The 18,915-nt window shown below is 35.6% G+C and overlaps 2 protein-coding genes across 3 annotated transcripts in view; both read right to left on the bottom strand.

The window, feature by feature from the left end:
- Window positions 1–1,201: 1,201 nt before the first annotated feature.
- LOC135217496 (TM2 domain-containing protein CG10795-like) lies at window positions 1,202–9,562 on the bottom strand. The gene is made up of 3 exons (XM_064253447.1): window positions 9,406–9,562; window positions 2,011–2,393; window positions 1,202–1,867 (listed from the first exon to the last, which is right to left on the bottom strand). The coding sequence occupies exons 2-3, from the start codon at window positions 2,310–2,312 to the stop codon at window positions 1,555–1,557; spliced, it is 615 nt and encodes a 204-aa protein (XP_064109517.1). The 5' UTR covers window positions 2,313–2,393; window positions 9,406–9,562; the 3' UTR covers window positions 1,202–1,554.
- A 5,898-nt stretch (window positions 9,563–15,460) lies between these two features.
- LOC135217513 (U11/U12 small nuclear ribonucleoprotein 48 kDa protein-like) overlaps window positions 15,461–18,915 on the bottom strand; it is a 251,591-nt gene continuing 248,136 nt past the window's right edge. For both annotated transcript variants that reach the window (XM_064253468.1, XM_064253469.1), the window contains 2 exons: window positions 18,551–18,688; window positions 15,461–16,443 (listed from right to left, as the gene is read on the bottom strand). In XM_064253468.1, coding sequence (XP_064109538.1) covers window positions 15,868–16,443; window positions 18,551–18,688 — 714 coding nt within the window. In that variant the 3' untranslated portion in view covers window positions 15,461–15,867. The remainder of the gene's footprint in view (window positions 16,444–18,550; window positions 18,689–18,915) is intronic.

Below are 18,915 nucleotides of genomic sequence, written 5' to 3'. Positions count from 1 at the left end.
CAAATTACTTTAATGAATTAGTACTTAGAAAGTCGTGAGGAAGGTATTTTCTGTCTTTGGTTGGGACAAGAGCAGCTTGTGTGTGTTTTACAGTTTTAAAAGTATTGTTCAAAGGGACAATACTTTTTGTTGTACATTTTTCAATAGGTAATGGGTTATCATAATCTGGTGTGTGGGCTGGGACAGTTTTTATTTTATTGTGTGGTTAAAATAAAGCCAGCGTTCCAGATGAAAAATAAGTAATTTTCCAGGTTTTTGGGATAAAATAATATGTAATAGTGTCAGCTGTGCCTCTTAGGGCACCAGAAGCATTAGAAGAATCAGACCTCTTTGGATGAAAACTGTTTGACGGGAGGCTAAAGATGCATGGAGATATGCAGAAGTAAAAGCACAAAAGAACCATGAATGGCAGAGTTTAAAAGGCAATTTGCATCACATGGCTTTAAAGGCAATAATGATGATGGTCAGGGGGCAAATATAAGTTTTTTTTGTGAAGTAACTGGTTACAGTTCCCTCATATAGGAAATTTACTAAGCTTTCTTGCTTTTTTAAATTGTAGGCCTAACTATGACAACAACACAGATTACAAAATACTGAAGCTGTTATTATTGTTAAAGTTGAATTTTCAGCATGTGTCACACAGCAGGTTTATTTTCATAGTTTGCTTTTCTTAGTAGTAGTTATTATGACCTCCATCTCTCTAGATATAAAATGTAATATAAATATGTGTGGTTTTTTGGTGATTAAAACAGCATCATCTGCATAGTCTAAGTCTACTGTTAAGTTTCGGTGATTACTCCATTCTAAATTGTCTCTTTCATCTCAACCACTTTTTTTCATTATAAAGTCTGTAAGTACAAACAGCAAAGGTGAAATAGCAATTGCTTTTAGCACTTAGTGAAACTTCACTTATCAAAACTTCATCAACAATAACTTAACATCTACTTCAAGGGATTGCCATAGGGATGCAAAACTTTCCATAACATTGTACTTCATTGGTATAATGCCTTCTTGTAAGCAATGAAAGCCATCAGAAGGGGATTTTTAAATTTCAAGTTATAAACATCTAAGATTTTGTAGCCGTATCACCTCAAGAGTTGATGTTGTAATATAGTATACATGAGTAAAAGTAAACGTTTCCTCTTGGTACCATAACTTACTTTGTATATTCTTCCAAAGAAGGTATAAATGAGATACTGCACACTATTCAGGGCATTTAATACAAAGTAATTTTACATCTACATGTACTTAAGAAATTGCATCAAATGTCCTTCTGTATCACAGACTGAATACACAACCAGCTGGTTGCTTGGAAAAGAACTTGTTCACTGGAACTCTCCACTGTAAATCTTTCAAATACGTATGGCTTATCTACTATTTAGAACACAGAAAAGTTTGTTTATTTACAAACTGCTGTACAATGCCTAACAGCTGTACATATATATAAAACTATACAGTAGAAAACTGTTCAAATGTTACAACTGACTATGACATAATATTCAACTTGAAATAACACATGTTACGGAACTGTATCATTTTTGGTAGATAAAGAATTCATAAATCCTTTAATGCATCACCTGAAAGCTCCCAGTCATCCTGGGGCTTACGGAAAGTCATGTTATCCATATGAATGACCTCAATGCCTGCACCAAAGTAACTTATAACATAATAGGAACCATCGGCAGGTCCCACAGTTTGTGTTGCAATAAGAATGATATCAATTAGCTGTCCAAGAAACAAAAACCCCAGGGTGCAGAACTTTGCAAGTCCAATGGCATAATAGCCAAGGTAAATACGATCAACACCAAACATTCCGAGAAAGACTGACAAAAGTAATGCAGTCTCATAAGAGTATCCATTTGTATACCTGTGGGTAAAATAAAAACTTAATGTAACATGCATATTCCAATTTCTACTGTATATAAATAACAATATTCAGATAACTCATCAAAAATCATTCAAGTTGACATGAAAACTGTGGACAAGAATAACAACACACAAGAAACTTACTTGCAAGGAATTTCCTTTTTGAAGGTGTTGTTATTGGTTTCTGAACAAATTATACCTGGAGCAGAGGTACAGACTACTGTAGCTCGACCTTCTTTAGTACATCCACGAGGTTGCTGGGTATGAGGATCAATATTACGGTCAATACAAAGATACTGCCCTGGCAACAGTGAAGAACAGTTTGTAGAGTATTCTGCTCCTACTCCCAAAATAAAAAGAAGTCCTATTACTGTCAACATTACTAGGAGGTGCCAGCAGAGTGACCGCACTCCATTTTGAACTGTTGCTCTTAGAAGATTTCCCATTGCTCAAAATAGCTGATGCAGCAATTATAAGCTTCCTCCATACAATCTACTTATCATAGTACCGACTTCATGAAGGATGACCTGAAAAACCAGAAAAAATTAAAGTAACTTATTTCAGTAAATAAAAATGACATTTTAAAGTAATTTATTCAATTTATCCTTCACCCGAAGGGATAAATGCAAGACTGGTTGGAGATGGGACTAAATATAACTACTGTACTTCATGTTAACATATCTATAAAAGATGCCAGTCACTGCACTTTAATACACATTGCTACAAGTACCAACCTGAATATAAACCTCTTTGTTTATTACTGGAGAGAGACTCCTTAAGAGAGAGATTTTGCCTCATAGAATGAATGGTACTGTTCCAAAAGAATAAAACTGTGCCAGATGGCAACAGATTGCACAGAGTCTAACATCACCCAAAAATAACAGCTCCCTGGCCATGTTCATGGACATAGGGAGGCTGACTCAAGTACTACCTATGCAAGAGGCTGAAAGTCAAACTTGACAAGCACACAGTTAAGGGAACCCTTCTCTTCCATCTATAGCACAGGAAATCTAGGTTTATAGGCAGTCATTATCATCATCATGGATGAAAATTATAAAAACTACACCACATCATTAGACTGGCTGTGTAGCTCACCAGCATCTACCAAGACCAGCACAAACACACATTGGACTGTCAGAGGTTAGGAAGAGAACAGAAGGGGGATAAATCCAGACACAACTCACATCCATTTTATCAACCTAAGCCCAACCATGAGCCTTACATAAAATACTTCCTAGTGAGATGGGTTTATTATGCAGATCGTCTTAATATACGTACCTAAAAACTGATACAGTATTTCACCAGAGCTTATGAACATATTGGCATGAATTCTCCTCCAGAGAAAATCTATCAAGCTTTTGCAACAATTTTAGACAGTCTAGTTTTGGTATTCATTTTATGTAAAAATTGGTTTGGAATTGGGCTAAGATTGAGGAAAATGTACATATAGAAAATGAATCTTCATTTAAATATAGAAAGCTCTGTCTTCAGCAAGATAGTTTTCCATCCGCAGACAGGGTGGACCCAGTGTTCTGGGTTAAGTTAGGTTCAGCAGAGTAGGTTAGGTTACGCTGCACCCAAGCACCACCCATAATGAATTATAATGCTCTATGTAATATTAGGTCGGGGATATCTTATGGATCACCCTGCCGTATGGTCCCGTGCCTTAAGTTATGTTAGTATCATGGTGGTTAGTTAAGATGTGTACAGTTTATAACCTTTATTAAATTCATTCACTAATTGAATGTGAACCAGGGGAATGAATACCCAAAGAATTTCTAATGACAATGTCACAATACTGAAGTATGAACATACCAAAAACTACCAGAAAAATTCTGTTTCATTGATTATAATTCAATTATAAGCAACTTGTACAATTGTACCAATATAAAGGTTGTGGAAAAAAGCATAAATTATAAGACAGGCATTCAAGAATATATACTTCATAATTCAAATATTTGATATGAAATTAATGTATATAATTACCATTACATTACTTATAATTCTAATCTGGCCATCAAGTAAAATTAAATTCCAATGCCAAAGGCTATATAAATGCTTAGCTTAGCTCTGTCTAATGTAGTACTCTAGCTGACCCATTAATCTCATAGACCTGGACAGCCAAACAATTGTATATTCTCATTATATGTACACAAGTCATTTCACTTTCTCCTTTCTTTTGTGTATTTCATTGGTAATACTAGGTTATTTTAATATCTTGCCAACACCAATTTAATGCCAGAAATGCCCGAGTGATTATAATTCATGGATTTCTACACAGGGAATACAGTGGGATAGTGAATAATATGCGTACTCACCTACACAAATATGATGGCCTGCATCATCTTTCCAGTCCATCATTGTTAATTTTAATTGTATTCTGTAAGGCTTGTTGACACTGTTTGGGAGGTGATAGGTGGTTGTAGCGCATGCACCATTCACAAGCATGTGCAAGCGCTTTGTTTGGGGTAAATGACAGAGCAGCGACATAGCAGCCACCTCACTTGGAATGCGGCCACTTATTGAAAAAGCGCTTGAATTACGCTATTATTTTGTAATTTAGGAGAAAACACTTACATCAAGAGGACTGTAGAGGTCTCACGGCAGCGAGTTTGAATACTTTTTTGGGAAGGTGGCCACGTTCCGGGAGAGGTGGCCCCAATGTTAGCGTTTGGTCGTTTAACCTATGTGCTACATAAAAATATGCTTACTGTTTTTCAACCAATTAAAACATCATATATGTTTTCAGACTGCCCATCTCAGTTTAGCAATGGTTGTCTTGTGCATAATTGCTGATAAGGATCATAAGTAACACCTTTCACATTCTGGAACTTGCTAAACGACTTATTCATCTGGAAGTACTGTAATCCCTTCCACTAATAAAACCCTCTTCCACAAAATGCACTGGCCCCTGGGGGCTGATTACAGTCGTCCGAATAAATATTACTTTAAATTCTTGTTCAGTAGGTAAAACTGCATAGAAAAACAGCAACTGCCATAGTCTGGTCCGCTGCGGATAGGTACCCTGGATCTACCCAACTAGATACTAGTGTAATACTACTATAGTTGCATACCTAGGTAGCTAAGAAATGCATGGGTAGTAGGTAGCTACTGGAGTTAGGCTATACTAGGGGGAAACACCTGCCACTACCAACCCTTATCACGGTGGACAGGTCTTATTCACTCGATATTTAAATGGTGAAACAAGAATACAATTACAACTCCAAGCATACCATTCAAAAGATTGAAGTTTCGTCAACATAATGTGATATATGAAAGCCCCATACGAACTAAAATAAGCATGTGATGCTCTTCGTAAAATATGTTTTCAAGGCAGTTTTGAAATCCAATATGGCGGCTACCGTGTGGATGTACAGGTTCTGATCAGTGACGACCACCATCTTTCCCAGCCTTCCCAGCACTCATTTGAACAATGTTAGCATATATATGTAACGTTTATTGATCTTACTCAAGATAGCAGTTGTAATCAGCACAATAAAACAACATTTTGTTGCCTATATTACTGAAAGTATGAAACTTTTTATTCCCGGGTCATGGTTTGAACTGAATTCATTTTTACCTTGTAATCAGTGGTTTTTATCCTTACTGCCATCACAACTGAAACTCCACAGTGCTTATTTGATTGTTATTATACACATTTTGGTCTCAAATCACTCCACATTGCACTTTAAACAAGGTGCTGTTCCTGGTTCCTAAGCGCGCGCGCCACAAACACAGTTACGAACAGCAGACGACGAAACTGCAAAGTTTTATTTCCTAAATTGTTTACTTTACTAGTTATTTAGTTCAACTTTACTTTGTTATTTAAAAATTTTAATTTAATTCATGTACAGTGGTGCCTCGAGATATGAGAGGCTCAACTTACGAAAAACTCGAGATACGAAAACCAATACAAAAAATTTAATGGCTCTACATACGAAAAGTTTTCAAAATACAAAAGGTAACTGTAAAGTCCGAGATTTGCCCGAACCACCGATAACAATTTTGAAACGCGCGCCGCCAACTTAGTAGACTCACCACCATCCTCCTGCTCTCCCATTGGTTCCTGATGCTAGTCGCGGCCATGAGATCCTTCTCTCCTATTGGCCAGCATCCCTCCCATCATGCATCTATGTACGTGGTGGCGTGCCTCGGCCACTCGGTACCAGCATTGTTATAGTACGCACGCGATATTCGTTTCAGGATCGTCAATAAAAAATTTCTCATGTCTTTTCACAGAAAATGGAAAAAGAAGAGCACCTCTTGAGTGACGACATATATGATATGATTGACCAAGATCTCTCTTGTGGGATAAGTGACCAAGATCTCTCACATGGGATAAGAGATCAAGGTCTCTCTCATGGGATAACTGGAAACTTTGCAAGGTTGGTAGAATCTCCTCTCCCTGCTGAACAGAGGGTGTTGACCAATCATTTACAACATGCATACCAGTATAATCAAGGCACTTCAGTTTATGTTGAAGGTCAGCAGCCGAACATTCAGTACCCAAATCAGTTGCAGAGAGAGCATTTGGTTGAACAGGGTTTTGATGGACACCAGGGCCAACAGAGTCATGAGGTGCAACAATAAGTAGATAATTATCAAGACGGGCAGCCGGTAATGAACACTACGCCTTTAGAGAAAAAAAGACACCCCGAAAAGGCTCACACAGGTCGTATGCTTGTGCAGTTCGATGACGTTTGCCTGAGTCGTTTCAGGAACATTGTGAAAAGTAGGCAGAAGCAATCTTCCTTAGATCGTTATTTTTTAAAGAGGCCTTTAGCATTAGCAGGAGTAAGCAAAAAGGAAGAACCAAGTGATAAAAAACTGAAAGTTGTAAGCAAAAAGGAAGAACCAAGTGATAAAAAACTGAAAGTTGTGAGCAAAAAGGAAGAACCAAGTGATAAAAAACAGAAAGTTGAAAGTGGTGGTAAAGTTGAAATTCTGTAAAAAAAAAAAAAAAAAAAACTACGCAAAGTAAAAAAAAAAAAAGTAGGAAAAAAAAGTTAAAAATGAAAAAAAAGAAAAAAAAAACTGCATAAATTAAGGATGTTCTAACCGCTTTTCATAAAGGGCAATCGTTTGTCCTCCTCCTCCTATGCCGCCACTTTCGGAGATAGCCTCACTCGAAAGGTAAGCTTCCACATTTTACGTACAGTATTTCTTGTATACCATGTACACTAATACACTTTATTTACAGGTTATTTTGCATTTTGTTATTAATTTAGGTATTGAATGGTCCAAATTGTTGTAGCATTTCATTGTTTATAGGTCAATTTAGCTTTATTATGAAATTTACTGGGGTGTTTTTGGAGGGTTTGGAACGGATTAGCCATTTTACATCTAAAATGTGGTCCAAGATACGAAAACCTCATGATACGAAGGGCGCCTCGGAACGAATTAATTTCGTATCTCGAGGTACTACTGTATATTATCCCTCTTTTGCAACCAAATTACCCCGAAAAATTACAGATATTTCTAAAGTAGATACAATCCAATGTTTCTAACCTTTTCGTACATCTGGCTGCCGAAAACCATAGAGGAACGACTACGGATAAGTGGATTAAATTTTTTTTTTTCTTTTTTGTTTTTGCTAGTACTTTTCATTGATTTCAGTCTATATTAGTATTTTGAATTTCTTTAATAACTGTATGCCAGAAATAAATGTAACCTTTAATGTTTGCATGCTAAGAATGGCAAAATCATCGTTGCCACATTAGTGGAGGCTTCACTCATACGCCGATTCATTATTAAAAACTGTTTCCATGAATTCTAGTTGTCATAGTAATGCAATAATGATAAAATTGCTTTAATATTTATGTATATATACTTCCAATACATAGCCTAATTTCACCAATTTCCACGTTTTGTGCAAGTCTTAAACCCAGTTTGGAGGGTGAACACATACCGAATAGCAACAGAGAGAGAGAGAGAGAAAGGAAGGCGAAGGAAGGAAGAAGGAAAGGGGTGGCAGTGGAGGGGGGGGGAGAGGGTAGGTGGAGCTTTTTACACGTGTTTGTATCCATTTCTGCATAATGGAGTTTTTGCCTCTTGGCACAAGGTCAAGTGTCGTTATTCTTTACGATTAGTGATTCACGATACCCTTATAAATTACGGCACTGGGTGTAATGCACTATAGCAAAATCTCGTTCTGATACAAGTGTTCGTTACAGGAATAGGTATTGCCCAAAAACGAGCTTGCACTGTCGCTGAACCATAGTATAGTAGGTTTGTTGCTTAGTTGTCAACCATGTTATTTGTAATCAAGTATTTTTTACAAGCTAGCTATTGAATAAATTTGTATTTTTCTCAATCAAAACATATGCCCCTCAATGCTAACTTTCCTCTTTTAACGACTTTCTGGTCATTGCAAATTCGGCTCCATAATTTCTTATGGTGCGAAAACAGAGGCCCAGGGACCGAAAACGATTGCGTCACACTACGGCGATAATCCGGCAGTAAAACATCTTCATATATCCAAAAAGTAAATAATAAAGATATATATGCACATTACGATTATAACAATTACATGAATAGCTCATAATCTGCATGAATAACTGGTAAACTGTTCTGCAAGAAAGTTGAGTAAAGCAATTATTTACAATAGGTACGAAAGCCAAGATGTTGTGACGTCATAATACAGGACTTGAACGAACGTTCTAATTCCAAAAAATAATTACTTAAATTTGAGTCAGAATCGAGTCACTTTTTCAATAACGAATATTTTCAAATTAATCATCATAAATATGTAAAATATTGATGTTTTACTATTTATTTAAAAAATTATCCAAGTGCACGCTTCGTCCTCTTCTTCTACCAAAACAGTTGTTTACTAACAAACGTCATGGTAAGTTTCCGTGTTCCGATTGTTGTGATGAAAGTGCCCCAGCGTCTGTGGGTACAAGTGGTGTGCGGATTTATCACAGGAAATGGGGGAAGTTTATTGACACAAGCGACTCCGTAAACACCGAGATGGCGTCAATCTTCTAAATATTTAGAGTTGTAAGTAAGAATGTTGAAAGCGTTTTGGTGAGATTTGGACTGCCGTGTACACCCCTTTTCACTACCCTCTGTTTAAATCTTAAAATTTGGCCTTAATTTTCTAACTTTGGAGAAAATACTTACTTGGAAAGGAGAGTAAAGGTCTTTACCTCCGTTTCTCACCAACAAGTCACGACTGATGCCCATCTCCGGTGTCAGGACGCGTTATAATGTACTTTCTTTGGGGTGGTACACATTGATCGTACATGGTCCACCCCTGTACCATGAGGTGTTTTACCTAAACAGTTGGGGAAACATTTCTCTGGGGATTTAGCGAGAAAATTAAAGATTTATAGGTACAAATTTTAATTTCCTGGATCCTTTGTGCAATCATTCCGCTTATTTTATGCGGTGGTTATGATCTACGTATTGCCTAGGATGCTGGGACTAGAATGAGTAAGACAAAGTCACAAAGCCAACCCCAGTCCATGCTAGTTTAGCCTGACTTTAGACTTCTACATATTGCTACCCTAGTTCTAAACTAAAGTCATCGCTTACCAATGGAACCCTTTACTGGAAAGGGACTGGTTTTTCCAGAGTTTTAACTTCCACCTAATGTGTCGATATTTTCCCCAAGTTTAACGTCATTTAACCAACCAGCTGATCGGACCAACAACGTAAACATCAAGTGGTTACGTTCGTTGCCTATAATAACTGATTGAGGACCGTTCGTTGTGAAACTTAATATGATCCCTGTATAATTATAAAAACCCATAACAGCACTTGGAAATAAATGTATAATTGTGAAACCCATAAACACTTAAAATTTAACCTAGTTTTTAAGTAATCAGAAACCCACAATGGAATGAACTCTCAAAAGAAGCTTGGTTTCACTTAATTATTCATCTCTATCATTTGCAACATTATTATTGGAGCTATCATTAATATTAACTGGTTGGTATATTAAAAATAAGAAATAATTTTAATGTTCCTGTGATACAACCCTATATTTACGGCATGGTTTGTGAAAACGGGACGTTGATTCCTCGCGTAAAATAGGAAAAGATCAAAGGTGGGCGTAATGTTGTGATGAGTTGCATCATAAATGTATTTTTTAGATGGCAGAAGTGAAGATGATAATATAAGGGAGACGAAGTGGCTCTGCCCAAAGTGCTCTGATGGAACGCATTATTTTTATGAGGAAAAATACAGTAATTTATCAGCTGTGTTGGAGAAGGAAAATACCTTGATCGGTGGGCTTGGAAATACGTGGGCCAAGATTTATTATATATTAGACTCGCAGAATGTTGCCAACGCACAATGGACTAAAATGAATTAATTTATTATAACCCATGAAGACAACTGAATCACTGGAAGATGCGGCTCCTAATATAAATGTTTTATCATTTTTTGTAAGTCTTCGTGTCTTCAGCTGAAGAATTTAGTACTAGAACTTATAGTACCAACGCCTGACATGAAAGGAGGGACAAACAAATAAAAGAAAAAAAATCGTAATGCATATTCTTTATTTGACTGAAACGCGTCACTGTTAGCAACGGTGTTTGCGCAATAACACGAAGTGGGTTCATGTTTGACCCGTTGCAAAGTGAAGAGCTAAATACGCGTATCATTAGCATTGTGAAAATGTGTGCAATCTATCCCATAATATTTTAACTTGAACACAATGACGAAGGAAATAGATTATGGAAATACGTCGGATTTATCTCCCCGTGTTTTCCTCAGAAAGTAAATTGGGCTATTTGTATGAGTTGTTTCTGAATATTATTAAAATTACTGTGCTGATTGTCTTATGAACGTTCATAATCTCATGAATGAAAGGGAATAAAATATTATAGTAAGCGTACGTTAATGATATAGCAGAGAAGGTTCAGTGACCAGAGGAGAGAGAGAGAGAGAGAGAGAGAGAGAACTAAGAAACATTCAATTTATTTGGTAAACATGAAAATTGTTGAATGATTGATTGATTGATTATGAAATTTAAGTCTTGAGGACCAAGCGTCGGAACGAATCTGGATCATTCAGCGCCCTAATGAAAAAGAAATACAGGCGGTCCCCGGGTTACGACGGGTCCAGCTTACGACGTTCCGAGGTTACGACGCTTTTTCTTAAATATTCATTGAAAAATCCGCCCTGGGTTACGACGCTTGTTCCGAGGTTACGACGCTGACGCTTCCGACGCTCTGAGTTTACGACGCTTTTAAAAAACACATACTATGACAAGATAAGAATCCTTTATAGTTTAGCACAGTTTCTCTCTATCTCTCTCTCTTTGTATTTTCCAACGAAAATAATCACTATAATTCTCTCTCTCTCTCTTTGTATTTTCCAATGAAAATAATCACTATAATTCTCTCTCTCTCTCTCTCTCTATACTACAAAGATGTATGTTTTTTAGTATGATAAATAAATGATTTACTATTTTCAAATATTAATATTAATTTATACAGCAATTATATCAATTCATTAAAGAAAATACCATAGTGAATTAGTAAGATTTTAGCTTATATTTAAAAAATTATGGAAGAATGAAGGAAATCCCAGTCTTCTTCAAGTAACTTCCAGTAACCTTTTCTCAGATCCAGGTACTAAAACTGTCAGATATATCAAGTTCTGTGACAGCCAGGAGGGGGAAGAGCTGGGGGAAGAGCTGCAGTGTTGCAATCACGTGGTCCTGACATTTTCCCCCCTCTCTCTCTCTCTCTCTCTCTCATTTACTGAGACTCGAGATTTTTTATGTACTTGTACTATTTGTTTTTAATACTTTCAAATAATAATAATAATAACTGTAATTACAAAATTCATATGTGATAGTATTTTAAAGAAATACAATACGTACTATAATCTATCCATGTCACTTTTAATTAAGGTTAACTCTCTCTCTCTTATGCCACACAAGATAATAATGTGTCATAGTGGTAACTCCCTCCCTCTCTTTCGCTGGAAGCGTTGTAAGTATTTTTTGAGAGAACAGAGAGAGATAAACACTCTCTCTCTCTCTTTTACCGAGATGAAAGAATTTTTATGGTACTAGTATGTAAAATGTTTATTGATAATTTCAGTTATTTAAGGGGGCCGGCCGGCTAATGCCGTTTTTTAACGACAGGACTTTGACATTCGTACCACTTAATAAGGTGACTTGGGACATCTCCAAACCGCATATGATTTTCGCCTCTGACCTTCGGTTTTGTGACGCCAGGGCGATTTATCCCGAAAATAACCCCTTTTCAAATTCTATCTCCTCCCTTGATATTTAATATTAAGACCTGGGATTACTACCATATATAGACCTGATGTAGACCTCCAATCGAATGGAGAGTTTTTTTTCTAAAAGTCATTTTTTTGCTAGATATGAATTTTTCAATATGGTAAAAAAATAAACCCTATAAATCACGAGAAAAAAATTTATAAAAAAAAGACAAAACAAAAATTGGAAAAAAGGGCTCTATTTGGTTGTTCTATAATGTCTTTCTGAGTTATATACCAAATTCCAATGTTATAGCTTTAAAACTAAGTGAGGAGATAGACTTTGAAGGTCAATAAGTATAGTTTTGAGATACGGGCGTTCAAAGTTTTCCTTCGTATTTCTATAGAGACAATGTTAATAAATAATGATTATTATGAATGTATATTTGTTTTTTGTGTATTAATAAACCAAAACTATTTTATTTATCATAATTTAATCATAAATGCTGATCCCTTTGCTCATATATCGTAGCCTGGGGCACTGCTTGAGGCAAGATGGGGCACTCCTTCCTACGTAACCCCCTCTCTCCCCTTCACTAACTCGGCTTATTACAGCGAATTTTCTTCTTCTGTATGTTAGCGAGATGTTTTCCTTGTATTTTCCTCTTTGGCATGATGACATTCTTGCCGAAACAGAGATAAACAAACATAAATGCAGGAGAATGTCAGAGGTGAAACTCGAAGATGTACTCTCTTTTTACAAAGACAATTTAATAAATCATGATTATTATGAATTCATAGTCCATTTTGGGTATTAAAAAAACCAAAACTATGTTATTTATCATAAATGAAGATCTCTTTGCTCAAAGATCGTAGCCTTGGGCATAGTGTGACGTGTGCTGTCAGGCAAGAAGGGGGCGTTACTAAGCAACCCTCCCCTCTCTCTTCACTAACTACGGCGTATATTATGATATTCTGTAATAATGCTTGAGCGATTTTTCTTCGTCTGTATGTTAGCGAGATGTTTTGCTTGTCTTTTCCTCATTGGCATGATGAACTTCTTGCCGAAACATTCATAAACATACGTGAAAGCAAGCGAAAGTCACGAGGTGAAAATCGAACCTGTAATCTACTTGAAGTCTATGGTCGCACTGATTCATGGTTGAACCAGATACTCGCTTCTGCGAGCCACGGAATCTGTACAGATGCCATTTCTCACAATTTCTTTGCCAATAATTATCAAAATTGACGATAACAGAAGAAATATTGCATTTTCTTGTATGGATGAATGTTTTAGCTTATTGAGTTATGTTTACTAATTACCTTGTAACTGCGAAAGTAAGAGGAATTTTTGACGAAATATTTCGTATACGTATTCTCAATTGCCATATGAAGCTCCATGAATTTTTTCATGACTTTGCATTTTTGTTTTTCGCCCTTACTACCACTGTATATAGGGGTTCCGGCCGGCCCCCTTAATAATAATAATAATAATAAAACTTTAATTACAAAATTCATAATGGTCATATTTTAAAGAGATGAAAATGACCTTTCCATTTCACTTGTAAGGATACTTCCTCTTTCTTACTGAGATGAGAGAATTTTTATGGTAGATGCACGTGTTTATTATATTTTCAAATAATAATAATAATAATAATAATAGAAGTAGTAATAATAGATAACTAATTTCAAAAGAAAATTCTTCCCTTTGTCTTTTTCTGTATCAATTTCCCCACCTCAACTCGAGTGACACTCGAGCTTAACAATCCCATACAATGGTCAACGAATTTAATGGTTTTATGTAATCTCTCTCTCTCTCTCTCTTACTGAGATGAGATCATTTTCATGGACGTGTATGTAATAAGTTTATCATTAATATTTTCCAATAATAATACTATAAGTACAAAATTCATATCTGAGTATTTTAAATACAATAATCAGTCCATTTCTCTCTTTTAAATACTGTAAGGACAACTCTCTCTCTCTCTCTCTCTCTCTCTCTCTCCACAAGATACTTGTCATACATTTGGTGTTTCTATTCCTTCCTTTTATCTCTCTCGCTCTCAGCAAAAGAATTGATAGACAGACAAACATAATTGCACAGTCCTCTCTTTCTCTCTTCTCTGGAGAAATATATGTATTTATGAGAAGGGGAAAAAGTTGCCTACAGACGTTCATTTCAATCTATTGAAACCGTAAGGAGTTATTTCTCTCTCTCTCTCTCTCTCTCTCTCTCTTGTATTTTAATGAAAATATACAGTAATTTGTGAATACACAGTGTTGCACATGAAAAAAGTAAATTAGTGATAATTTTAGAGATACGGCCCTAAGAAAAATTGCAAATTAGTAGTGAAATTTTCCCTGTGGACATGTTTTCAGGAACGTTGTTCCGGCTTACGACGATTTTCGGGTTACAACGCGTCTTAAGAACGGAACCCTCGTCGTAACCCGGGGACCGCCTGTATATAGATTACTATGATAAATTCTGAATAAATGAATGATAATAGTGTTCACATATGGAGCCCACGAGAGTGTTGTATGTCGACTCCTGTTTTGTATTATGAGATTGGTTTATTACAGTGATGAGGTGAAGTTCCAGCTATATGCAGATGATGCCCAATTTTATTTTCTCCATTGACAACAATGATATAAAGACATTGAAAATTATCTTTTGAGAGTTATGGAATGGATGCCATTTCAGCAACTAAAATTAAACAGAAATATGAATGAATTTATTAGTTGAAAAGAAAAAGAGATTGAGGACTCCTGTAGTGGTGTTCAAGTTCCATGTCTACTTTATCAGCTTGCACCTTTTGGAATGTTCCTTCAGCCAATCAGAAGTCGTTTTTAAGTGCCTAAGACCATCTCTACTCTTACTTGAGGTGTATGCCAAGCCTGCTGCATCAGTCACCTTCCATAGTAGCCAAGCTCATAGTCCTGTTTTGCCTCTAATGTGCACCACCTTCCGTAATAGAGGCATGCCGTGAATCTTTGTGTTACTATATTTCATTCATACTCGTAATAAATGTTCTGTGAATATTACAGCCTTCAGTCTAATTGCCAATGCTTCAGACATGCCTCAGTCATGGTAACTTGCTTTTGACCAGTCTTCCCTTTTGACTTTATATGCTAATTTCTTCATAATGAAAATACAACCTGATCTTATAAAACTACACACAAAAAATGGTTAGTGTGAAAAACTGAAGTACTATTGCTATTGTTAGTTCTTGCTATGCAGGAAAATAAGCCTGCTGTCAGCTAAAATATAGTTCCAGGTGCCAAGTAAACAGGAAGTTTACTCCACATCAACTTTTACAACCTATGTGCAAAGCCAGAGTCAAACAACAGATGCAGGACTCATACTGAAAGAACATAAAAATAAAGAATTCAAAGAAAATAAAACATCCACTGGCTTCATAAAAATATATTCAAAATTATAATCTATGTACCTACTTTATATGAGACCAAAAAGCTCATGGGACTTTCAAAATTCAGGGCAAAAAACAGCTGATCACTAGGATCTACAATGGAGCCATCAACTTCACAGGGAACTTCATTGGCAATATATTGTAGTAGCTATCTACTAAAAACAACAGCAGAGGGAACTGACTACTCAAGTTTTCTGTTTTCTGATTGTATTTACACAGGTACACTTCACAATTACATCATATTATATATATACTTTACTGTTTTAATCATAATCACACTTGCCTCCAGCATCATGACACAAAGGGTCCCTGTGAAATTCTTCCCCACATACTTTCCTGTGCTATTTCTTCTACAAATTTTCACTTTTCTCCAGTCTCCCTTTTCATTCTAAGTATCTTCACTAGTGGAATATTCATATTTATGAGATTTCTTTGATTTGGATTTCTTGCGTTTAGATTTCTTTAATTTTCTTTTCTTAGAGTGCCTAGTACTACCATTTCTCTCGTTCTCAGCACTTGCACTATCTGAACTAGATTGTCTATATTTTGCTTTTTCAAAATTCTTGCCCTTTCTCTTGGACTGCAATTCCCTTACATCATCTTGTATTCTTGAAATGTTATCAGGAATTACTTTAGCATCCCTTTTCCTATTACTGCTTTTACTACTATAATCAAATGAAGTATTTTTCTTATGTACGTAATATTTATCTCTGTTATATCTCTTCTTGTCTTCTTTGCTTAATTTTTCGGAACTCTTATAATGTTCACAGTGGCTACTGTCCTCTGTTTTAATTTTCTTACTGTCCATTAAAACAGATGCTTCACTTCCAGTATCATCTCTTGGTGAGCTGCTGGGTTTTCTTTTTCTATCACTATGGGAAGGCTGTGTACCAGATCCAGTTTTGTGCTCAATTTCCTCTGTCCCTAAGAATACCATCATGTTGTGGATTATCTCCCGAGTGACCTGAAAGAAAGGAAAGAGGACAAAAACATAAGAACTGTAACGCATGTATTTTGTTAGTGGGTGTTAGAATTTTACCAATATAATATTCATGAAAAGGTTGCACAGGAGAAATAACATAAGCTAATTTACACTAAAACTGCAAAATTAATTGAAAAATCACAGGATAAAACATTTCCCAAAACTCAACTATAAGGATAGTTATTCCCAAGTCCTAAGCAAAAGTAAAATCTAACTGTGACCTCAATTTCTTGCACCAGCACTTCTTGTAACTATGAAGTACCATAACATTCCCAAGCCCTACACTAATATTTGATCAGAAAGGTAACAGTTACCCGAGTGTATATCAAATACACTTACAATATGAGGGACAAGGCAAGAAGAAATAACCATAATCACAAAGATGGAAATAAAGTTATCACACTGGATGTATAGGTAATTTACATTAATTGGCACAAAGAGGAGACCATTCTCTCTCTCTCTCTCTCTCTCTCTCTCTCTCTCTCTCTCTCTCTCTCTCTCTCTCTCTCTCTCTCTCTCTCTCTCTCTCTCTAATTCATGCAGCATCCATGTCTAGAAACACTATTCAGGGAATTATTCAACATAACCAAATCTGTCTGACAGAAAACACTGTCCAGCAGATGACTTTGCAAAATTGAGTATGTAGTGAAGGGTGTGGTACTGCAAGATTCTACGTCATCTAGAAAAACACCTAAAACAATTGCCAAGCAAAATTTAATGGGCAGTTATCAATCCATAGGAGGAGACTTTTGCAATGAGACTTCATCAAAGATGAAAAATATTTGTATTCTACAACTGGTCAATTTTTATCTTAAATTTTATCCTAAATCACGGTGCTCTCATGTAATAAATGAAAAGATACTGCCATAATAAACTTAGGGATACCCGAGTTTGAATTATCTGATTTCAATTCATCCACAGATGCAACAGGAAACAACAAGTAAAATAACATGAGAATATATGTAGTAGTAATTTCAAGTGGTAGAAATAATTTTCTCATTTGGGTGTGATGTTGGCATTTTAAAATCTTATAATGCTACTAAAATAGTAACAGCAATGCTCTTGTGATCATAAGATACTAATGCTACTAAAATAGTAACACCAATGCTCTTGTGACCATAAGATACTATGTACATTTCCCCAGTTTCTACCCCAAATCAAGCACTTGCAACGATAAAACACAAACTAATGTGTATTTCTCCTATCAGTAATTCCCAGGCCCTATCAATAATTAAATAATCTAATGCCCCTCCACCCAAAACACACACAGGAAATAGAGGGGGGAAAATCCCTCTGTACCATCCTTGGGTAAAAATGTTTAGAATGAGGGAGAGAACACTTTGGAATAATACATCCAGGAAGAAAACAGAAAAATGGAAAGATTAAGAACTTGTGGAGAATTTGATGAAAGAATAAGCCTGGTAACGGTAACATAGAAGAATATAAATGGATAATACAGAATACACAAATACAAAATTTGGCAGTAGGAAATATTTTTCTACAAGAAAGAAATAACAGCAATTCGAAACTTTATCTATTCTAACTCCCTCTCTAATAAAAGAGCTTTTATTTTCTTGTTCTACTGTTATACTAAGTGAAATTTATATTTTGTAATATTTGTGGAATTTATAGTATGAAAAAGCCATAAAATTCTCTGTCTCAAAAAGTAGACTTAAAATTTACTGAAATTAGTGTCGATTTTAATTGAAAGTGATTTTCTAAATTTTTATGGTTAAGTAGTTATGAAATGAAAGCAAGTGTAAATATTCATAAATCTCTTGCATAATCTTAAAAAATTTTGTGTCCTATCTCTCATTTAAAAACTCATTTACAATTGTTGAAATGTACACATACATGATGTACTGGGTGAGTGTATTACTGTTGAAAAACAACTAAATTGCATTCTGTTTTGGGGAAATATTCTGATGAGCAGGAGAGCTTAAGGACACATTATCAGTCAAAGAGTTTACTTTACTCTTCATATTAATACCTAAAGCTGCAAACATGCAATGACTGCACTGACTACTTATCATACCTAATCATCCAGCTCAATTAAAATAAAGACAAATCCTAAACAAAGATGTTTTACCTGTACTTGACTTTTATTTTTTGTAGACACTTTGGTTCTATAAGCCTGCCTTCTCCTCTTAAAGTCACGCATAGCCTTCTTCAACTCCAGGGGTGTGAGATCTCCAGATGTTGGGTTATGGGAATGAAGAACTTCCTCCTGCATATAAATCAATGCAAACGAAATATTTATGTATGAAAGAAATAAGAGTATTTAACTTTAAAGTTTTCTAGAATTAAAACCTTCTGTGAAAACAATATTGGCTGCAAGAGTAATGTATAATGCTCCTTCCTTTATAAATTGACACAAATAAAAAGTGAAAGAACATCATCTCCATTGGCTTAAAACTATGAATTATTTGCAAAAACCTTTGTTTAAAATTATAT

This window comes from Macrobrachium nipponense, chromosome 7, assembly GCF_015104395.2.
Source record: "Macrobrachium nipponense isolate FS-2020 chromosome 7, ASM1510439v2, whole genome shotgun sequence".
Taxonomy (NCBI): Eukaryota; Metazoa; Arthropoda; class Malacostraca; order Decapoda; family Palaemonidae; genus Macrobrachium; species Macrobrachium nipponense.
The sequence above is the reverse complement of the archived record's forward strand: the minus strand, read 5'-3'. Positions and strand labels throughout refer to the sequence as shown.